The following is an 18,890-nucleotide window of genomic DNA, read 5'->3' as shown; positions in this document are numbered from 1 at the left end:
GTAATTGTTACAATGTTCGTCACGGAACATAAATATTAAATGAGTAAGAATTTACCTAAATTCACCATATGCTAAAAATTAAACTTGAATTCACCAAAATTCATTTATATATATTTTAAATCCGTCCTACTAAAATAGTATAAGACACCGTTGCTTTCTCTACCTAACCAAAGTTCCTATTGGTTTGTTGGTTGAAAATTTCTTTTTTTCTTTTTTTTTTTCTTTTTTTTTTTTGCGATTTTGATTTTTTTTCTATAATTTAAAATTAATCAAATTGGAGTGAAAAAAAAAAGTGTAAAAGAGAATTTGTAATTTTTGAAGTATGGTAATTGGAGTGTTAAAGGAAATGGTTGTCTAACAAAATTATTATTTTTTATAGAAAAAATATAAAAAATTTATTAACGAAAATTAACAATTACATTTTGATATAAAAAATAAAAATAAACATAAAACATCAAGAAATATATATAAAAAAGTTTATTCATAACAAGTATCAATTATGTTGATTTTATAAATATCGTTTAACAAGTCCGATTATTATCGAATTGAATTTCTCATTGAATAACAGATATCACTTATACGAAAACGACTCATTGCAAAAGAAACAAAATTTAGGACGCAATGATAACGTACCATTTTAAGACTATTATATATTTAATCATTTAAAACCTTGCATATTTTTCTAACTCAAAATTTCCCTGCTGACATGACATTTTATAATGCACCAAAAAAGCTAGGGGTTAGAAAAGAACCGGGTTGAAACAAAAACTAAACCTTTGTTTTTTATGCAGCATAAAACCAAACAAGCTTGCATAAGGAATACTAAAAAATAAGATATGGAATATTAGAATAGACATTTTCTATGATACAATTTTTATTAACAAAGCAATGAAAATGAATCCTGGTGGTGACATGGATATTAAAATCACATAACTTTATACAGTTCTTATTCATATGAATTGACTAAATGTTGGTGAAGCCCTAAATATTACAGATGACTTGATCTATCGTCTAATTGAGAACCAGAGTTTCTGGGTCCTTTATCCATTGAAGGCGGAGGATCCACAGTTCAATAAGCTGCGAGGCTGCTGCAAAGGGACATCAATGTGCAGAAAGAATTTTGACCTTATTTGAACATTCCGATGAAATCAGCCAACCTTCATTCTGCAGAAGAATCAAAGTTCAAAAGTTGGAACTTCAGCAGTTAAGCCATGCGTAGCCTGGTAAGCTAGTCGAGTGAACAGGTTCCTGTAAGGATCATTTTCTCTTTTCTCCTTCAAAAAAGCAAGGCAATTCTCCACCTCGGACTTCACTTGCAAATATAATTCCTGGGCTTTCTCCCTGTCTCTTAACTCCTTCCTGCCTTCAGAATATAATTTATAAATTCAAGTCAATCTTCTTGCACGAATTGGATGCTAAACCTTACATAGATACTAATAATGCTATTTCTCATATCTAGATTAAGTCGTCTGAACTACATGTGATAATGTACTTCTCAAATTCGTTGCCAAAAAAATTGATGTCAACACTGAAACGTGTTCATTTCACAGCATGGAGTCGATGAAGAGGAAAAAAGAAAGGGTGTAAATTTATGTCTTCCAATATCTTGCTGAGGAGAAAACATCTCGCAGAAGTATGGAATTAAACTGGTTAGTTCAACAAATATCCAGTTATTCTCCAGGCCATTTCCAACCACCAACTGAGACCTTCAATTGAGTCCAATCAAACTAATTGTATCTGGGTGTGTATGTCGAAGATGGAAGCAAAGATGATTAATCAATACCCAATAATATGCACTACCAGCAAAAATCTCTCAAAATGCAACATTTATGATGACAATTTTTACTCGGACACACTTCAATGCTTATTGGTTTGTGCCAAGTAGATGACTGTTAATTAATTTAACGCCAAGTAGATTTTCGTAAATGTTGTGTTGTCAGCATACCTTCTGTTTGAATTGGTTTCCCAAAATAATAATAAAATCTGCCTGGAAATTTTGGTAGGACACCTGGAAGGTGCATATCTTGGTTATTCACCTCCCCATTTGATTCAGTTCTATCATGATGGAAGGCCAGGCAGAGAAAACAAAGTGAAATGGATTAGAACAAATACAAAATTTTGTATAAACCAATACGAGACAAAGTGAGCATACCTCACACTCTTAGATTGCTCTGCTATTTCCTTTATGTAATCCCTAAGGAAAGGAACCTTCATTTGGTCATCATAGTCGAAAAAAACCTGCAATAATCAACATATTATCAATTTATCCAATTGATACTCGATAAGCTCCAAATCAGCGTTGGTGAGTGTGTATTTAAAATCAGCAAGGTATACTTCATGCCAGGAACCTAATATGTCATATCTATCATGATCAATTTATCCACAGCAAGGCAAGCATGCCCAAATATCTTACTGTCCTACTTGGAGATCACAAGCATCTATGCTCCTTGCTACAAGTTACTCCATATCGTGGAAAGCTTACTTTAGAGAGAAAGAGCAATATATTGCCTTTGTCAAGATTTTGAGAGACTAGGAACTAGGAAGAGTGAAAGCATATTCAGCATGGTGCGTTTACCTAATGGGATTGGATTAGATTAAAAACCAGTGCAACAGTGCCCTATGCAAGATAAAAAGGAAATCTTCAGGCCTTACTTCAAAAAAATCATCTTCTCCAACAACACCAAATGGCACAATTTTGGCTCCGAACCTAGCTGCCATCCTGACAAACTCTGACTGTTCTGGCCAAAATAACTTGTATTCTTCACCCTGAAAGGTATGTAGACTTGAGTCTTGCAAGACTATATAAACATTCAGCATAATCTCATCATCGTAGCCAAATAATAAAAACAAAACAACAATTTATTCTCAAAATAAGTTAATGCTAAACCAGAATTTACGTATAATGGAACTCATTCATATTAATCTGTTAAATATAAGCCATAAAAAGATAAACAGAAGGAAAAATTTCCTTGAAAACTTTAAATCAAGGAAGAGAAAAAAGAAAATCATTATCCCTTCAAAAAGAACATCCTGAAAGTTGTTGGCATGCTTACTTCAAGATTAACAGCGTCAATTGCTCCAGAAGAGGTTATGCCTTATGAATAACTATAGCTAGGAACCCTTTCTTTTTTGCCCTTCCATAACTTATTATGCTTGAAGAATATCTTAAACTCTTCATTTGGACTTTACATTTGTTTAGACCACAGTTATTACTGATGATCCCATGATTTTTCTAGCATGTATGGGATAAGAAACTGCACATCTTGTCACTTTTTACTTATTCCTTTAAGCAGTTTTCTTCTGTAAGGCAAGTAGGGTACTGGGAAAGTGATTTCTCATTATATTACAGACTTGTAATCACTAGAACTACAATCCCACTCGAGAACAACACGAAAATTGAACTTTGTTAGTGTAGAATAACAAGAAAATACTAAGGCATTACCTTCCGATGACAGGCTTCACGCACTCCTCCTGGGTACAACAGCACATGAGCCTTTGAGGATAGAAGTTTGTAGAAAATGGATCCTGAAACAGGAACTGCACCCATTATTCTGAATGTGTCAAACTCTGACATAGAAGGAAGCAACCCTTCTTTCAATCTCCTAAACATGGATGGATGTGCTATTCCTCTCAAAAGAATATTTCTTTCCAGTAAAAATTGGGTAACCATTGGAGTTAATTCAAATCCAAGTAGCATGTGATAGCCAACATATAAGACAGGTCCTTCTGAAGGAACTCCTGCAAGACCCCTGACTATCTTCCCATCTTCTAAAGTTGAGAGCATCACAGGGCTTGTAGCATGCACAATGAACCTAAACATCAATTTGGAAAAAGATATTAATCAAAATAACAACTCAGTTTGTTATGGGGAACTCCTAAACATGGCCAAAGTAATTTTCAAATGTGTTGTAACTATTTTTCTGCTAAAGTAATGACAAAAATCTCTAGCAAGAAGTTTATTTTCCAAGTATTATGCTTGAGATGAATTAGAAATAAGCAAATTATTGCTATACCATGTATGTTACAGAAAAAGTGGCCAAGGTACCAGAACTTTGTTCTGGTCCTAGTAACAGAAATAAGATTTTCTATCTGTAAGATAGCAAAATAGGATACCTGTTTGAATCATATATCCTTTTGAATTCAGGAGGGGAAGGTTGTATGTAATCGGAAATATAGTCGTGGCGTGCACCTCGGCGATAGAAACTAGTACCCTTTATGATAGTCACTAAATCAACTTCATTTTCCTGCAACATGTTCATGACTGTAACATACATCAAAAGAGAACTCAAACCTACAATTTTAACAATTTTTTAAAGAATATAAATGATAGGGAGCAGGGGAAGAGAGAGGGAAGGATTGAGGGATTATTTATCCTACCAAGAAGAGGAAATGGCTGCTATCCTGGAACCAACGATTCTGAGAGTTAGGCAGTGCATTATGAAGTCTCTGACCTTCCTCTTGACTTGGTAGCAGCTGATCTTTGCCACTGAAAAATACAACACAAGAATGCAGGCCTGATCAGTTTTGACAGACTCACACTTAAAAATTAAAGAAACCTAGTTCGAGAAGTGCAAGAAAGAATTCTAGAAGAAGATGTTTGTAGTATTTCCATTAATGTAATTCACATTAAAATGCCAGAATGCCAATGTTTTATTTCTGCCATATGCTGTTGAGGGACATGATTGAAACATCTACCTAGCATTGAAGTATAACCTAATTTAGTCCCATCAACAATTGCTACTATTTCTACATCTGTTTTCTGACAAATATAGATATAAAAATTAACAATTTCATATATGAAGATCTTCTTTAAGAAATAACTAAAAAGAGCTATTTAAATATTTTGCTTTAGTTGCTCTTTCGGTATTGAGTCAAGTTTCTCAAAAGAAATTCTATTACAATAAGATTTATACTTTTTGAGTAATAGATCATGCCAAAGAGATGGACCTGCAAAGTATAAGAGTTTGAGCCTTTACAGCATGGAGGCGAGAATTTGCATATGCTGAGGCGGATTTAAGCAACTGTAACTTCCAAAGAAGTGTTTCTCTAGGTAAGACATCACCAAGAACCTGAGACATAAGCCATAAACTTCTTTCTCAGGACTGAGAACACATGACATTTTGTAAGCATCAACATGAAAAAGTAAACACTAGAGATGATATAATCACTCAAGATGAACTGCTATGTTTCTCTTTTAACAATAAGACAGAACAAGCACTGCTGATGACATATTTCCTGACATGTTGACTGAAAATATCTTCTATGGTTGAGCAGAATATACTTCACCAAAATTTAACACATGTAAACTAATATATTCAATTATCCAATCATGCAAACTAAATTTTTTGTTATCTCATTGTAATCATATCTTATAGTGAAGCCTTACTGAGAGGTAAGATGACAGTATAGTGACATCATGGGATAGCCCTCCAATTGTCTGTTGTAGAGGAACAGGCTTTGTCACATTAGCCATCACCACCTTCAAAGGATCACCTAAATGCATGTAGCACCAACTTCTGAAATCAATTGGAAGAAGAAATAAAACAGCACTTAATTGTAATCTTTTGTACTGTGCTTACAATTTCACTAGAAAAATAAAGATACAAAATAATTAAGTTTACTATAATCAGTTCCTAGTAGCATTAGCAAGTTCATCCAGATTCCCTTCTGCTTCCAACTTCAAAACTGGCAGCAAAAAAGTTCAAATACAAGCTCAAGCTCTAATTCTCAAAGAAAGAAGCATATTGGTTATGGACACCTAAAAGTTGTTAGAGATGTCTTGCAGCTTAAACTTTTAAGTTGGATGATTTTCCAATATGGTGTCTCTTAAACCAAAATATTAAAGTTCAACCCTGGGTCTTGGTATTGCTAATTATTTCAGTATGAAGTGCAGATGGTCCTCAATGTGTGCATGTTTTAAGGCCAGTGGTTTTTGCATGAAGGAGCATGTTTAAAGCTTAAAAAATGCGCAAATCAAACTACTCATCTTGCTTCCAGTTAAGCCTATGATCATCGGGGCACGTGGCTAATCTCCCACTCTCAATCACGAAAGAAACAAGTAACTTGTGCCTCAATGGTCATTAATAGCACAAGGATCATCTAAGGAGGTAAACTCAGAATATGCAATTAGACAAAGATATAAAAAGCTCAATGACAATCTAATATTTAAAAGAACTAATGGGAAGCTATATCAGATGTTTACCTTGCAGCTTCCCAAGGTTATGTTATGCAAGTGAAAGCATGGCTCTGAAGCCTATTGCATCATATAGAACGACTTATAGAAATTTGAAATGTTATTCTAAGCAAAAATCATTAGACACTCAATATTATATACTCACTAAAAGAAAGCAGGTTGAGGGTAGTGCATGAATTAACCCAAGTATCCAACCAGACTTAACATGCTATGTTTTTAGCTCCATGCAAAGAAATTATCTAAAAGCAACCAACAAAACCAGAATATGAAACTATAATTGAAAAGAAGAACCTGTCATCAAATTCAGCAGATAAGGAAGACCAAGCAGGAGTTGATCCGGTATAATATCCAACAAAGGTATTAGAGATTCCAACTGCGACTTATTAAAAGACGTTCCTGAGATAAAAGCACCAACTAAAAATTAGATGGAGTCAATAAAGCATTACCAATGACGACCTTTAGCTGAGATCTTAGGTTGATGTCGAATAAACCTATGCATTTTTCCCTTTATCTATAAGAGATGAGAGCAATTCAAAGCAATTTGGTTATATATGTATTTAACTGTCCATAGAGAATCCATAAATATAGGGACAATGCAGAAAGTTCAACTTTCATGGATGGTTAATAAGGATGTAATTTATCACCTGGATTAGCCAAGAGTAATGCAAGATCAACATCAGGGTTACGAGCTGCAATAGCTAGTGCTAGGCATGCTCCCAGAGATTCCCCAACAAGATATATTGGTCTATTAGGTGAACGGCTGTTCTCTGATCTAACTGTTTCTTCAATCAGCTTCACTAAGCCTGAAAACATAAAATAATAGGGAAAGAGAAAAGAAGAAAAGCATAAAGATATTAGAATCTTATTATCCATCTTTATCACAATTAATATGAAAAAGGGAAAAGGAAAAGAATGATAAGAGTAACAGGGAGATTGCAAAGAACCTATAAATGGTGTTCTATCCTTGACTGGCAAATGCAAGCACCATATGTCGAAAATCCTAGTTTCAAGAAGACAAAAAAAAGAAACATATATATGTCTATTAGAGCGCATAACCATCAATCTTGGACAGACGTAATGCCATCAAGCATTGGGCAATGATATAATCTGGATTACAAGATTTACATAAACCAGAAGAATACTCTCATTATTCATTTGCGTACATAACACAGACTAGGGGGCGTACTTACTTTCCAAGACTATAATGTTGTGTAACAAGTCCTAACCCAACACCATCAATCCCTGCAAAATTCAGAGTCTTTGTGAGAAAACATTTTAATCAACATGGTGCAGAATTTGATATAGTTAACGAATAGTGGTGCATCTGAGCTGAGTACACTACAACTCAAGTCTATAAAGTCTAAATTTCAGACGATTTTACTTTCATGCTTCAGCTAGACTTGATGACATGCTCAAGATATAAACTTAGCTTATTAAAATATGGAACAAGCTTAAGCGAGCTAGAGCCTGTGCTCAAAGTAAAGTTTTATGTATTGATATTTAGACAAAATGAGAAAAACAAAACAAAATGTTTTATAGAAATTATATACTTTACGACATATAAAATTTATTGGTTAATTATGTGAAAAATAAGACCCATAATTGATATTCCTTCCCCTCTGAACAAATAAAATAGGTCAGTAAGCATGCAGGAACTGTAACATAAAATCTTCTCTATTTCTTACTTTTCCAAGTCAAAGCTAACTAATGTCTAAAAGTTAGTTATTAACCAAAGTCATTTCTACCATAAAGTGTAGGTCAGATTAGCTGGTTGCACTATTTAGTATCCTCCCAAGTCCCAAATATCATTACCCATTATCTGCAAAAGAAGTTCACTGCACAATATATGTTTTTGTTTTAGTGGTCAAATGCCTTGGAAACATGTATATTTAATGTTTACTTCATTTTTTTTTTCTTTCTTTTATAAGAGGATCCTAACGATGCTCTTATTTTAAAGAGCATAATTTATATAACAAAGAGTATTAAGAAATATTGAAATATAAAGAGAAAAATATTTTATTTAAGTCCAATAGACTTTTTAAATTTTATTCTTTATCTTATTTTTATTGCTATAAGTATTAATAATTTTAATTTTTCTTTCCTTTTCTTTTAGTTTTTATCGTAGAAAAACAAAAATTACAAATATCAATTAAATTAAATACATAGAAACTTGTAGTTCATTTATTAAATATAAAATAGAGAGTGAAGTTTGGTTCTTTAAAGAGCCAAATTGACTCTCTATTTTATATTTAAAAAATAAAAAGTATATTGGAGTATAATTTTATGATATAACTCTTTAAAATAAAGGGTTTAACATATATAAAAAGTGCGCTCTAATAGAATATTTAGTTCTTTTTCTTCAATAAATTCGGTAACACATTGCAATTATTGAATTAATTAAAACAGAGGAAAAAATTTAAAGATAATAATAATTGGAGCAAATTACATTTACATCACCGAGTTTGATCATATTAACACTTTTACACTTCTTCTTTGAAAATTAAATTTAATGGCCGCTGAGTTCTGATTCCATGGGTCAATCCAGTCAAACGATTTATAATAAGAAAAAATCTAATTTGATCCTTAAATTTAATAGAAATTATCAAATTCAATATAGATAAATATTATTATCTAATTACAGAAAAATTTCTAATTTTAGTTTTTAACAAAGAAATATTACCTTAGTATTTTTTAGTTATTCTAATTTTCATTTAGCACAATTTAATCATAGTATTTGAAAATATCAGCCAATAATTATTTTTAATATCAATTCTATTTCAAATTAATAAAATCATATATCTAAAATAAAAAAGCTTATTCATTTCTAATATTCTTTTCTAAGAAATTAAAATAAATATAATAAATCAATAGAAAATGAAAAGCATAAATCATAAATTAATAATTATATGAGATTTTCATATTTTATAAAATAAAACAGAAAATTAGATATATTGAATTTATAAATATTTTAAGATTATAAAAATATCATTATGAATTGAATAATAAAATTTCTATTTTAACAGGTAAGTATATTTTAATTATATTTTGTTAGATATTAAGATTAAATTAAATTCAAAAAGTTATTTTACCTTGATAATAAAAATATATTTTTATGTTTGATAATTAATATTGAATTTAAGAATCAAATTGAATTTTTAATTTACTTGATTATCTAAAAGAATCTAATGGTCTGACTTTAGCTTAGACGGACTCAAAACTTTGTAATGATTAAATTTGATTTTAAAACAATAGGTAAAGTGTTGACATAATAAAAAATTATTGGTGTAAAAATGTAATTTTCTCCAATAATTGAGAGCAGGAGGCATAAAGAGAGAGGACCAAGGAGCTGGGTCCGATGCTTGTTCGCTAGCTAGTAAGCCAAACCGGAAGATATTATATCATTATACTTTCCAATTACTGATTGGTGATTACCACCTTTTCTCCTTTCAATATCCAATTATTCGCACTGAATAAAGTAATATGCAATAAGATATTAAAAGTTTACTAAATTAATGACGAAATTTAATTCAACGAAAAAAAAATTACCAGGTAAATAAAGAAGCAGAGGAGAATTCTCCAATCGCGAACCACACTCCAACGGAGAAAACCACCGTGGCGGACCACCACCACCACCGTCCTCCGACCTAATAAAATCTTTAGACTGTTCAAAAAAATCCTTCCAGCCGTTGCTATATTTCACTATTTCCGGTTCTGCTAACTCCAGAAGATACGGATTTATTTTCTCTTTTACTATTTCCTCTCTTTCACTTTCTTCTCCTTTTAACTGCTTCTTCATCTCCAATCTCCCATTCTCAGCTAAACTACTCGTCCCCGTAGATGATGTTGATATTTGCTCGGTACTAACTGCAAATCGCCGATTCATTTTCTGTTTTGCGTACGAAGAAGAAGACGATGATGATGGTAGGCATGAACGGACCACCGGCGACGATGTAAATATGGTTGCGGGAAAACATGCTCCGGTGGCCGCTGCCATGATAAGTATTTTTATTGATGGGCGATGATCTGTCTTTTTGTCTGGATATAGGATGGCGGTATTGAAGGATTTTAAAAGGCTGTTTGTCTTAAATACTAATCACCATTTTAGAATAATTAAGTATCAGTATACTACTAAAATATTTACTGTCATTTTAATCCATTAATTTCTTAAACAAAACTCTTAATTCATTAGTTTATCTTTACAAACATAAACTTCTACTCTTTTTTTCTTTTTAATTTTTTTTTCGTAATTTATATCACCCAATATTATATTTTTAAAAATTTATATATATATATATTAAAAATTTATATATATATTAATTTTATAATTTAAAATCTTTAATATGTGTTCCTTTTCTTTAACAGTAAAATTTTACTTCATATATATAATATTTTAATTTTAATATGTATATTTATATATAATTTTTATTCATTAATAAATTATATTTTTAAATATATATTCTAATCCGAAAACTTAATATATTAATAATAAATTAATTTAATAATTTAATATAATTAATTCTAAATTTAGATACTAAATAAATTATATGCAATTCATATTTCACTTAATAACTCATCATTTTTTTCGTTTAAATTTGACATCATATGTTGATAATATAAAAATTAAGTGGCCGGCTAACATGGTGAGCATTATACTATTAATATCTTACTGACTTTTTTCCTTGTTAAATCTCATCCATTTATTATTATATTCTTAAGAGATATTAATTATTATTTAAGAAATAATAATAATAATAATTTTATAAAAATTTAATTATTTTTATTTTGATTAATTATTATTTATTATGTTACCTTATATAATATCTCTTAATTTTATTATTCAGACTAATAATTTTTTAAACTGTAATTTTTAAATAATAAAATTTAAAAGTTTAAGTTCTAAATTAATATTATCAAACACTAATAAAATTATAATGATAGTCGATTGAAATAATAATAATTAATTAAAATTTTTAAAATATTTTTTATTATAATTTATAATTTTTATTTATATATATATATATATATATATATATATATATATATATATATATATTTAAAATCGTGCGATTTCTTTATTTTATAAGATTATATATAAATTTGATTGTGTCAGTGTATTGGGCCTTTTAGCGAGTGATGGGATTGTATGGTCCCGTGTCATTGTCACTTTACGGCTGGCCTGTTGATGCGAGCACGGTTTTTCCTTGTTTTAATGCAAAAGGGACATTATTATCTATGGCAGAAAAGAGAAAAAAGAAAAGTATTGCAAAATGGACAACTTTGCAAAATGAAAGACATATATAAATATGTTTGAACACATTCTTTTTTATACTTATGTAAATAATTATATTTTTAAATTTAAATTATTTTGTAATTAAATAAATTTATTTTTTAAAATTACTATAGTTAGTTTTTATTTAAAAAATATATTCTTAACAATTAAACTTAGTAAAAGAATTATACGGGTCAATCCATTTAATCTAATTAATAATCGTATTTAATTTTAATTTTTTAGCATAATTAATTAAATAAATTTCGACACAATACGATTAAACACAACATAACACAATACAAATTACTAATTCTAATTAGAACTTTCCACCATCAATTTTGCAGGTTTTTCTTTCATATTTCAATTTCGGTATCGATGCAAAACTCAAAATTAATTTTTATTCAATTATTTTAATTTTAATCAAAGTCAAAGTCTTTTATGGGCATAGCCTATAAAAGAGGGATCACATATGAAATAAAAGAAACCTATTTGCTTAAATAAAATTTGAAAAAATTAGGATGAAGTCCTTAGTTAACCTTACTTATGAAGGAGTTGATTTTATAAGAACATTCATTAAAAGCGATGGAAGATCAAGAGTGCATATGCTGACATTTACTTAGCACCCACAACACATTTGTAGAAAATTAATTGTAATATATGTTAGGAAAAAGAAGTGTGAAAAACAGCTGATGCTAATGGAATTTGGTCTCATTATTAAAAATAAAATAAAAACGTACAGAAAAAAGAAATGCACAATAATTATAAATTTTGCTGCACTATCGCCATGCATGTAAGCAATTGACAAAGGGTTGTATAAAAGGAGCCTTCCAAGCTGCAATTAGTTAAGTACATAGAAGAAAGCAGTGTCGTTGTAACAGTTAGTGACGGCAAAAGTCGTCATCAATTATTATTTTATCAGTAACTTCAGTATGCATTTTCGGTGGATTTATGCCGTCGCAGAATTTTTTAGTGTTATATATTTTTGAAAAAAAATTCAAATTTGCCTCTAATTTATAATCACTGATACATGTTGGCCTCTAATTTTTTTTTTTAATTAGTTGCAAAACAATATTTCGTCGAGTTCCTAAGCTCTCTCTAGAATGGAGTCGAAGAATAAAAGAAATTTCCGTTAAATACAACTGTGGTAAATAGTAAACTCTTCGTCACTATCTCTCCTCTTCTTCAGTCACTTTCTTTTTTATAAAAAATAAGAAATCATAAATTAACTAATTGATTTCAATTAATCCTAATGTAAGTAAAATCCCTTGCTACACTCCTTCCATCAGCTGTTTGAAAGATACCAATCTCCTTCCCCTTCAAAATGTCCTTCGTGAAACAGAAATATGCCATGTCAGGCCTTCCCCAAGGTTCATAAAACCATTCATTTAGGAACTGTAACAACCAACTGCCCACCAATACACATCGCACTTGTCCTCTCCGCACACGCAGTCGAGGGAAGCCGGAATCGCCACGTGTCTATATTAACCTCCTCATCCTCGCAAGAACCGACATTACCACTGTGTGCAACTTTTAGTACTAAAATTGTCGCTCCCGGTAGAATCTTGATCACGTGAGCCCGGAAGTCGTTGGCTGCGGTTTCCTCACCATCGTCGCTGCTTGCACTGTCGGCGATAAAAAGGAAAGAATCTTGGGTTTCTTCGACAGAAACGTCAGTGTTTGAGTTGAAGGGAAGCTCAAGCACTTTAGCAAACACGTGAGGGACATTTATTCTCTGAACCAGCAGCACCAATGACTAAGACTGTTAAGCCAGAGCGTGACTTAGGACGAGCTGATTTAGCTACTTTTTTTCCCAAAGTGGGTCACCCAATTCACGCCCAGAGAAAGGAGGCTTGGAAGAGGAAAGGGGAGATGGGGAGAGGACGAAGAAGAAAAGGAAGAGAATAAGGAAAAGAAAGGAATAAAAAGTGAGTTTCTGTAAGCGGAGAAACCGGTGTTGAGGGTGGTGGAGATAAGCGGCGGCGGCAGACTTTTCCGTTTGAATTTGCCTGGTGTTGACGGTGGAGTGGTATTGAGTAGTGAGGACATACTGGGTATGTTTTAGAATTTTGACTAGAATCTTGCTGTTGAAAGGTTGAGTTAGATTTAGGGTCAATGGAAGTCTCTTATGTTCTTCAACTCCGTTCTAAAGAGATATTATATACAATTAGCTAATAAAAAATAAAAAAAATTTGAAGAACCAATATGTACCGATGGTTAAGCAAATTTGAACATTTTCTCTATATTTTTATTAGTTTTTCCTTTTACTAAAAAAAAAAAAAAGTCACTAAGCTGTTATTAGTTCGTCAGTATTTTGCGACAGGTTTGTAATATATGTCACTATTTTACTTTTTTCTTTTGGTAGTATATATAAATATTGATAAAAAAACACACACTTAGCATTTTTATATAAATATCAGCAAAATATGATCCTGGAAGTTTATCATCAAATCACCTTAAATTAAATATATTTATTATTTAAAATTAATTAATAAAATTGTAATATAAATTTTTTCTTTGTCGCAATTTCTTTTCCTATGCAATTTGGCTACTAATCTTATTATACAAGCTCAATTTTATCTTTTTTTTTTAAAAAATTTATGAATTTTTTAGTTCAAATATTTATATATTTGATTTAAATTAACCCTATTTTAAAAAACAATGAGCGAGTAGAGCCATTCTCTCTTGAAAATAAAAAATAATAAAAAAATTATATTATTATTTAAAAATTATTTTATTATCTTAATACAATTAAAAAATAAATAGCTATTACCATTATTATTTTTGTTGAAACTGCTCTCACCCCCACTATCTTTGATGCCGCTACTACTATAACTATTTCATTCACTGTCATTATTAAGAAAAAAACAATAAAAACATTGTAGCAATATTTATCTTTTTATTATGTTTTATTTAAATATCAATATATATTTTTTAATTTAAATAACATACTATAAGAAATTAATATCTTTTTTATTTTTCATTCTATCTACTTTTTCATTTTTGTAAAAAATAAGACTAATTTGAGTTAAATATGTAAAAATTTAAGTTAAAATATCCAAAAATTTAGAAAATAACTAAATTAAATTTGAGCAATAAGATTAGTGGCTAAATTGGACTTTATTCCTTTTTAATTTATTAAAAAAAAAGGTTCACATAAAAGACGTTAGAATGAATTTTGAATTAGGTAATCGAAGTGGATCTCTTTCTTTCTGTTGTATTAGCATTTCCATTTTCATTTGAGCAAAATTAAGTTGGAAATTGCGTGGGATTTAGGAATATTTCTAATATAAGCTATTTATTTTACGTAGCCAATTGGAAAGGAGGCTTAATTAGGGTTCTATAAAAAGCATTCCCACCCACAGATACACTTGACCACATAACCAAAATCTTAGTTAGAAAATCAAGTCAGTGTTTTTTCTCTTGCAATTACTTTTCCCAAAAATAGGGAGCAGTATTTTTCAAAATAACATCAAACAAACAGCTGACAATGAATATGCATCAATTTGAAAGTGAAAAAATGATTCTATTTAAGAATAAGAATTAGTGCTGATATTGAAATTTTACCTTTTTCAGTTTTCTACTTAATGGCGATCTTGAACTGATGTCACTTTTATCCTTAAATTATCAAAAATTTTATTAGGTATGACTCATATACCAGTTTAAGCGACAGTATCTGTCCAATGGGAAAGTTTCGTAGTTAGGTACGATACAAAATATTTTTATAGTTGTGCCAAGAGTTATATATATCTTTTGTATTTATAATTTAGTTAGAGAATTAATTAAATAATACAGCCGCTCATCGCTTCCGACTGAACCTCGTTAAATTGTTGTGTTTTTATTTTTCTTGATTGTTTGTTTATTATTAGCTTTATTTCTCAACAAATTTCAACCTTAATCAATTGAATTGAGATATTTATTTTAGGTATAACTAAAATCATGATTAGTAATTTTGTTTCGGGAGAAGCCAAACTGGGCCTTAATATATTAGATTCGAGCTGACGAAAGTAACCAGAAAATGGCCTAATTTTGGGATTTGAGACACAAAGGAAAAAGAGGTAGGACAATCCTGTTTAAAAAGACAGGCACTGGTTTGGTCTCTGAAAGGATCATTTAATTCCATTTTCTACGTGTGAGTAAATTAGGTGGCCTTCTTCTTTATTACTGTCCTCTCCTCTCCTGAGTCCTCAACATAAGTAAGCCAGATTTTCTACTTAGTTTCTTGACAAGTGCCTTCCATCCATTTCTCTTCATAAATTCTTCCATATCCAATACTGCAATTCCACCTTCCATATTGCAATTCTTTTCTGTATACTTCAACAGGAAAAAAGAAAAGAGAGAGAGAGAGAGAGAGAAAGGGTTCTATATATTTCAATGGCAGCAGTAGCAACAGCAGCATCAGCAGCAACAACAACTACTGCTGCTGCCCCTACAACTGCTAAAGAAATGATCACTAGTATTGCTACTACCACTGCCGGTGCTTTCGAAGTCAAATCTCTAGGGTTCATCCCATACCCAAGTCAACCCAAAAGAATATTCTTCATGGCTCAAGTTATTTTCAGGATTCTAGCCATCGCTTTCGCAGTTGCTTCTATCTCTGCCATGGTTACCAGCGACCAAAACGTCATAGTTTTCGGGATGGACACTGCCGCTCGTTACAGCTACTCTTCCGCCTTCAGGTAAACTCTCTTCGCTTATGAGGTCCTGACGGTGATGGTATTGTACTACTGGGCCATGAAATGGAACTATTAGTACGATGGTTTTCAGTGGTTTCATCTGAAGGGAAAGGGCTAAGTTAAATTAATAATTGCAGGTTCTTAGTTGGTGCAAATGCGGTAGTATGTGGCTTCTCCGTATTGTCACTAATCTTTGTTTGCCTCATGAGCCGTCGGTCAGAAGCAATCCTTGAGAAGAATTATTATCTGTTCCTGCACGATATGGTAAGTCTTAGCTTGTTTTCTATTAGGTTTTCTCTCTTTTCCATTAATTAAACTCGCATGAGGCACAATATTAATTTTGTCACCTAACTACGTTCTCATTAAATAAACTTTTTACCAACCAACTTAACAGAAGAGAACAAAAAAATAAAACTTAATTTGCCATAAAATAAATTATTAACTTTTGGTAAAGATCTTGTCGAGATGCCTTAAAAAGAGTATAAGGGTCAACTAGTGCATTTTTTGTATTTTTATTTTATTTCGCTTTTCTAATATTTTTCGGTACAGTTAGGTTCCTATATATAGTTATCACATACTCCTCTTTCGGCTCTAATATATGTTGCCGCCATAGCAGTTCTTGTAGCTCGACTCTTTCCATTTAGATAATGAACCTAATAGTTTTAGTAGGTATAATAATAGTATTTTTAGAAGGTAAAATTCTGTTAATCGACTCTTCATTGAGATAAACCAAACAGGGCGCAACCTTAGGGTTCGAAGTTGTCATCTCACTTGTTGGTGAAAATTTATTGAGTGGTGGCCCTGGCCTCCTGCTATATATGTATTTAAATTTATTTTTTGTCAGTGAGTCCCCCTTCCAACTGTATTTTTATTATTGGTTACTCCATCTCCAAATTTTATTTTTTATTATTTTCTACAGTCGTGTTTCTTAGTGGGTTTGGGGTGTTTTTTTTTTTTTTTTAATATAGAATTATTATTTAAAAGCTTAACAAATTTCTGAATTTTAAGCTTTTAACATCATATTATTGAAAAGGAAACTTCATGAAAATCTTGTCCACTTGTCATTCCACGTGGCAAAAGAATTTATTTTTATATTAGAAAACAACACATCATTGTTAAATTAATGCACTTTCTATCTTTCAAACAAAAGTGTGCGGACAGAAATAAAATAATAATACTAAACTCAAACTTGCAATGTCTTGAAAACGAGTCTCTACCGGCCAAATATCTTTTATTATTTCCTAACTGACTCACCAGCAAACCAAAATCCTTAAATTTTCATTAATTTCTCTTCCATTATTTATCTATAAATTCTCCATCACTTTCTTGAGAAGCTTAGAATAACTTCAAGAATTTTATATTTATATTACTAATTTACATGTGTCGAATATTTAGTAACTGGATGTAATACATGCATTCAAATTGTGCGAGAATAATATTATTATAATAGTTTAAACATGTTAGTCTCATAATTTATAATTGAGTCATTCAATTTTATTTTTCAGTAATTTTTATAAAAATATAGCATGCACATAAACCAAATTCCGATCTAAAGATAAAGATAAATGAAATAAATAGTTATTATTTAATTAAAAAAATTTATTTTAATAATTTAATTTTAATTTTAATTATGATCTAGTTATGTTTATAAATAAAAAATTGACACGTTGTATTTATCTCTCTTAGTTCCTTTTTTAATTAATTCTTACGGTGACGTGTCAATTTTTTATTTATAAGTGACTAAATTAAAACACAATTAGAATTGAATGATTGAAATAAAGCTAATTAACATTTCTGTGAGTAAAACAAAACTAAAACAAAACTAAATCCAAAGTTTAGGGAAAAATTTGTATGTGATCCCTCTAATTTAACTGGTTTGGATTAGCTTCCGGTTTAGCAGCAGCAGCACACATTATTGGAGGAATATCATAAAACTGTATTGCAGGTGATGATGGTAATGATGGTATCTGGATGTTCAGCAGCCACAGCAATTGGATACGTGGGTCGCTATGGAGAAAAGGAGATAACTTGGACAGCAGTGTGCGATTTTGTGGGCAAATTTTGTAACCAAGCATTGGTATCCATTGTCCTAGCTTACCTTGCTCTCTTCTGCTATGTTGCACTCACTACTCTGGCTGCCCATAAACTCAACCACAGCAGCAGCACTGCTGCTATTAGACAGAATGAGTGACACAGAGAAAGAAAAAAACAACAACAGGAAGTTCAGGTAGCTAGACTACAAACTACAGCAGACAGACGAGTTTAAGGCCCAAAACCAGTTTCATGCCATATAGTTCAGGACATTATATTTCATATATTTATATATATGTGTGTGTGTTTCTTGTTTAGGTTAAATTATTAGTAGGTAAGGTGATTCTTGTGAGATACTGGATATGGTTTTCAAGTATGAATGATGATGATAGTGGCAAGAATATTATAGACATCTATGATTTGGAACTTACCCAGTAATTGGTGATGCTTTTCACTATATATTATTCCTTTTATCGTTTTGAGTACCGTTTCCATAATGAAGAAGGGAAATAAAAATCTTACTATCAAGTGATTATGGTCCACCATTAATAATTGATTACAGTATATGAACTTTGGTGCTGCCCTGCCTCACGACCACTTTAATATAAAATCAAAAAATTATTCTTAAAGTAATACAATTATTAAAAGATAATTGTGATGAATTCATATAATGTATTGGAAAGTACATACATTCTTCTATTTTAATTATTATGTCATTTACTAA

General features: G+C 30.8%; 3 protein-coding genes across 4 annotated transcripts; 1 reads left to right on the top strand and 2 right to left on the bottom strand.

The window, feature by feature from the left end:
• Nucleotides 1-842: 842 nt before the first annotated feature.
• Nucleotides 843-10,297, bottom strand: LOC8285287 (phytyl ester synthase 2, chloroplastic). Of its 2 annotated transcripts, XM_002512831.4 has the most exons (14): nucleotides 9,740-10,286; nucleotides 7,384-7,435; nucleotides 7,138-7,193; nucleotides 6,838-6,996; nucleotides 6,485-6,589; nucleotides 5,387-5,493; nucleotides 4,948-5,069; nucleotides 4,378-4,486; nucleotides 4,114-4,244; nucleotides 3,443-3,812; nucleotides 2,653-2,766; nucleotides 2,153-2,238; nucleotides 1,946-2,055; nucleotides 843-1,363 (listed from the first exon to the last, which is right to left on the bottom strand). In XM_002512831.4, the coding sequence occupies exons 1-14, from the start codon at nucleotides 10,185-10,187 to the stop codon at nucleotides 1,176-1,178; spliced, it is 2,157 nt and encodes a 718-aa protein (XP_002512877.2). In that variant the 5' UTR covers nucleotides 10,188-10,286; the 3' UTR covers nucleotides 843-1,175. The 2 variants fall into 2 exon arrangements, with proteins under 2 accessions (XP_002512877.2, XP_048234412.1); XM_048378455.1 differs by lacking the exons at nucleotides 843-1,363; nucleotides 1,946-2,055 and having other exon boundaries at nucleotides 2,192-2,237; nucleotides 2,651-2,766; nucleotides 9,740-10,297.
• Nucleotides 10,298-12,843: 2,546 nt separating this feature from the next.
• LOC125370915 lies at nucleotides 12,844-15,752 on the bottom strand. Its single transcript, XM_048378366.1, has 2 exons — nucleotides 15,693-15,752; nucleotides 12,844-13,194 (listed from the first exon to the last, which is right to left on the bottom strand). The coding sequence occupies exons 1-2, from the start codon at nucleotides 15,750-15,752 to the stop codon at nucleotides 12,844-12,846; spliced, it is 411 nt and encodes a 136-aa protein (XP_048234323.1).
• LOC8285286 (CASP-like protein 1F2) lies at nucleotides 15,552-18,596 on the top strand. Its single transcript, XM_002512830.4, has 3 exons — nucleotides 15,552-16,138; nucleotides 16,273-16,399; nucleotides 18,081-18,596. The coding sequence occupies exons 1-3, from the start codon at nucleotides 15,834-15,836 to the stop codon at nucleotides 18,324-18,326; spliced, it is 678 nt and encodes a 225-aa protein (XP_002512876.2). The 5' UTR covers nucleotides 15,552-15,833; the 3' UTR covers nucleotides 18,327-18,596.
• The last annotated feature ends 294 nt before the right edge of the window (nucleotides 18,597-18,890 follow it).

Source organism: Ricinus communis, chromosome 8 (assembly GCF_019578655.1).
Source record: "Ricinus communis isolate WT05 ecotype wild-type chromosome 8, ASM1957865v1, whole genome shotgun sequence".
NCBI classification, from domain to species: domain Eukaryota; kingdom Viridiplantae; phylum Streptophyta; class Magnoliopsida; order Malpighiales; family Euphorbiaceae; genus Ricinus; species Ricinus communis.
Note: the sequence above shows the minus strand (reverse complement) of the source record. Positions and strands in the feature narration are given on the sequence as shown.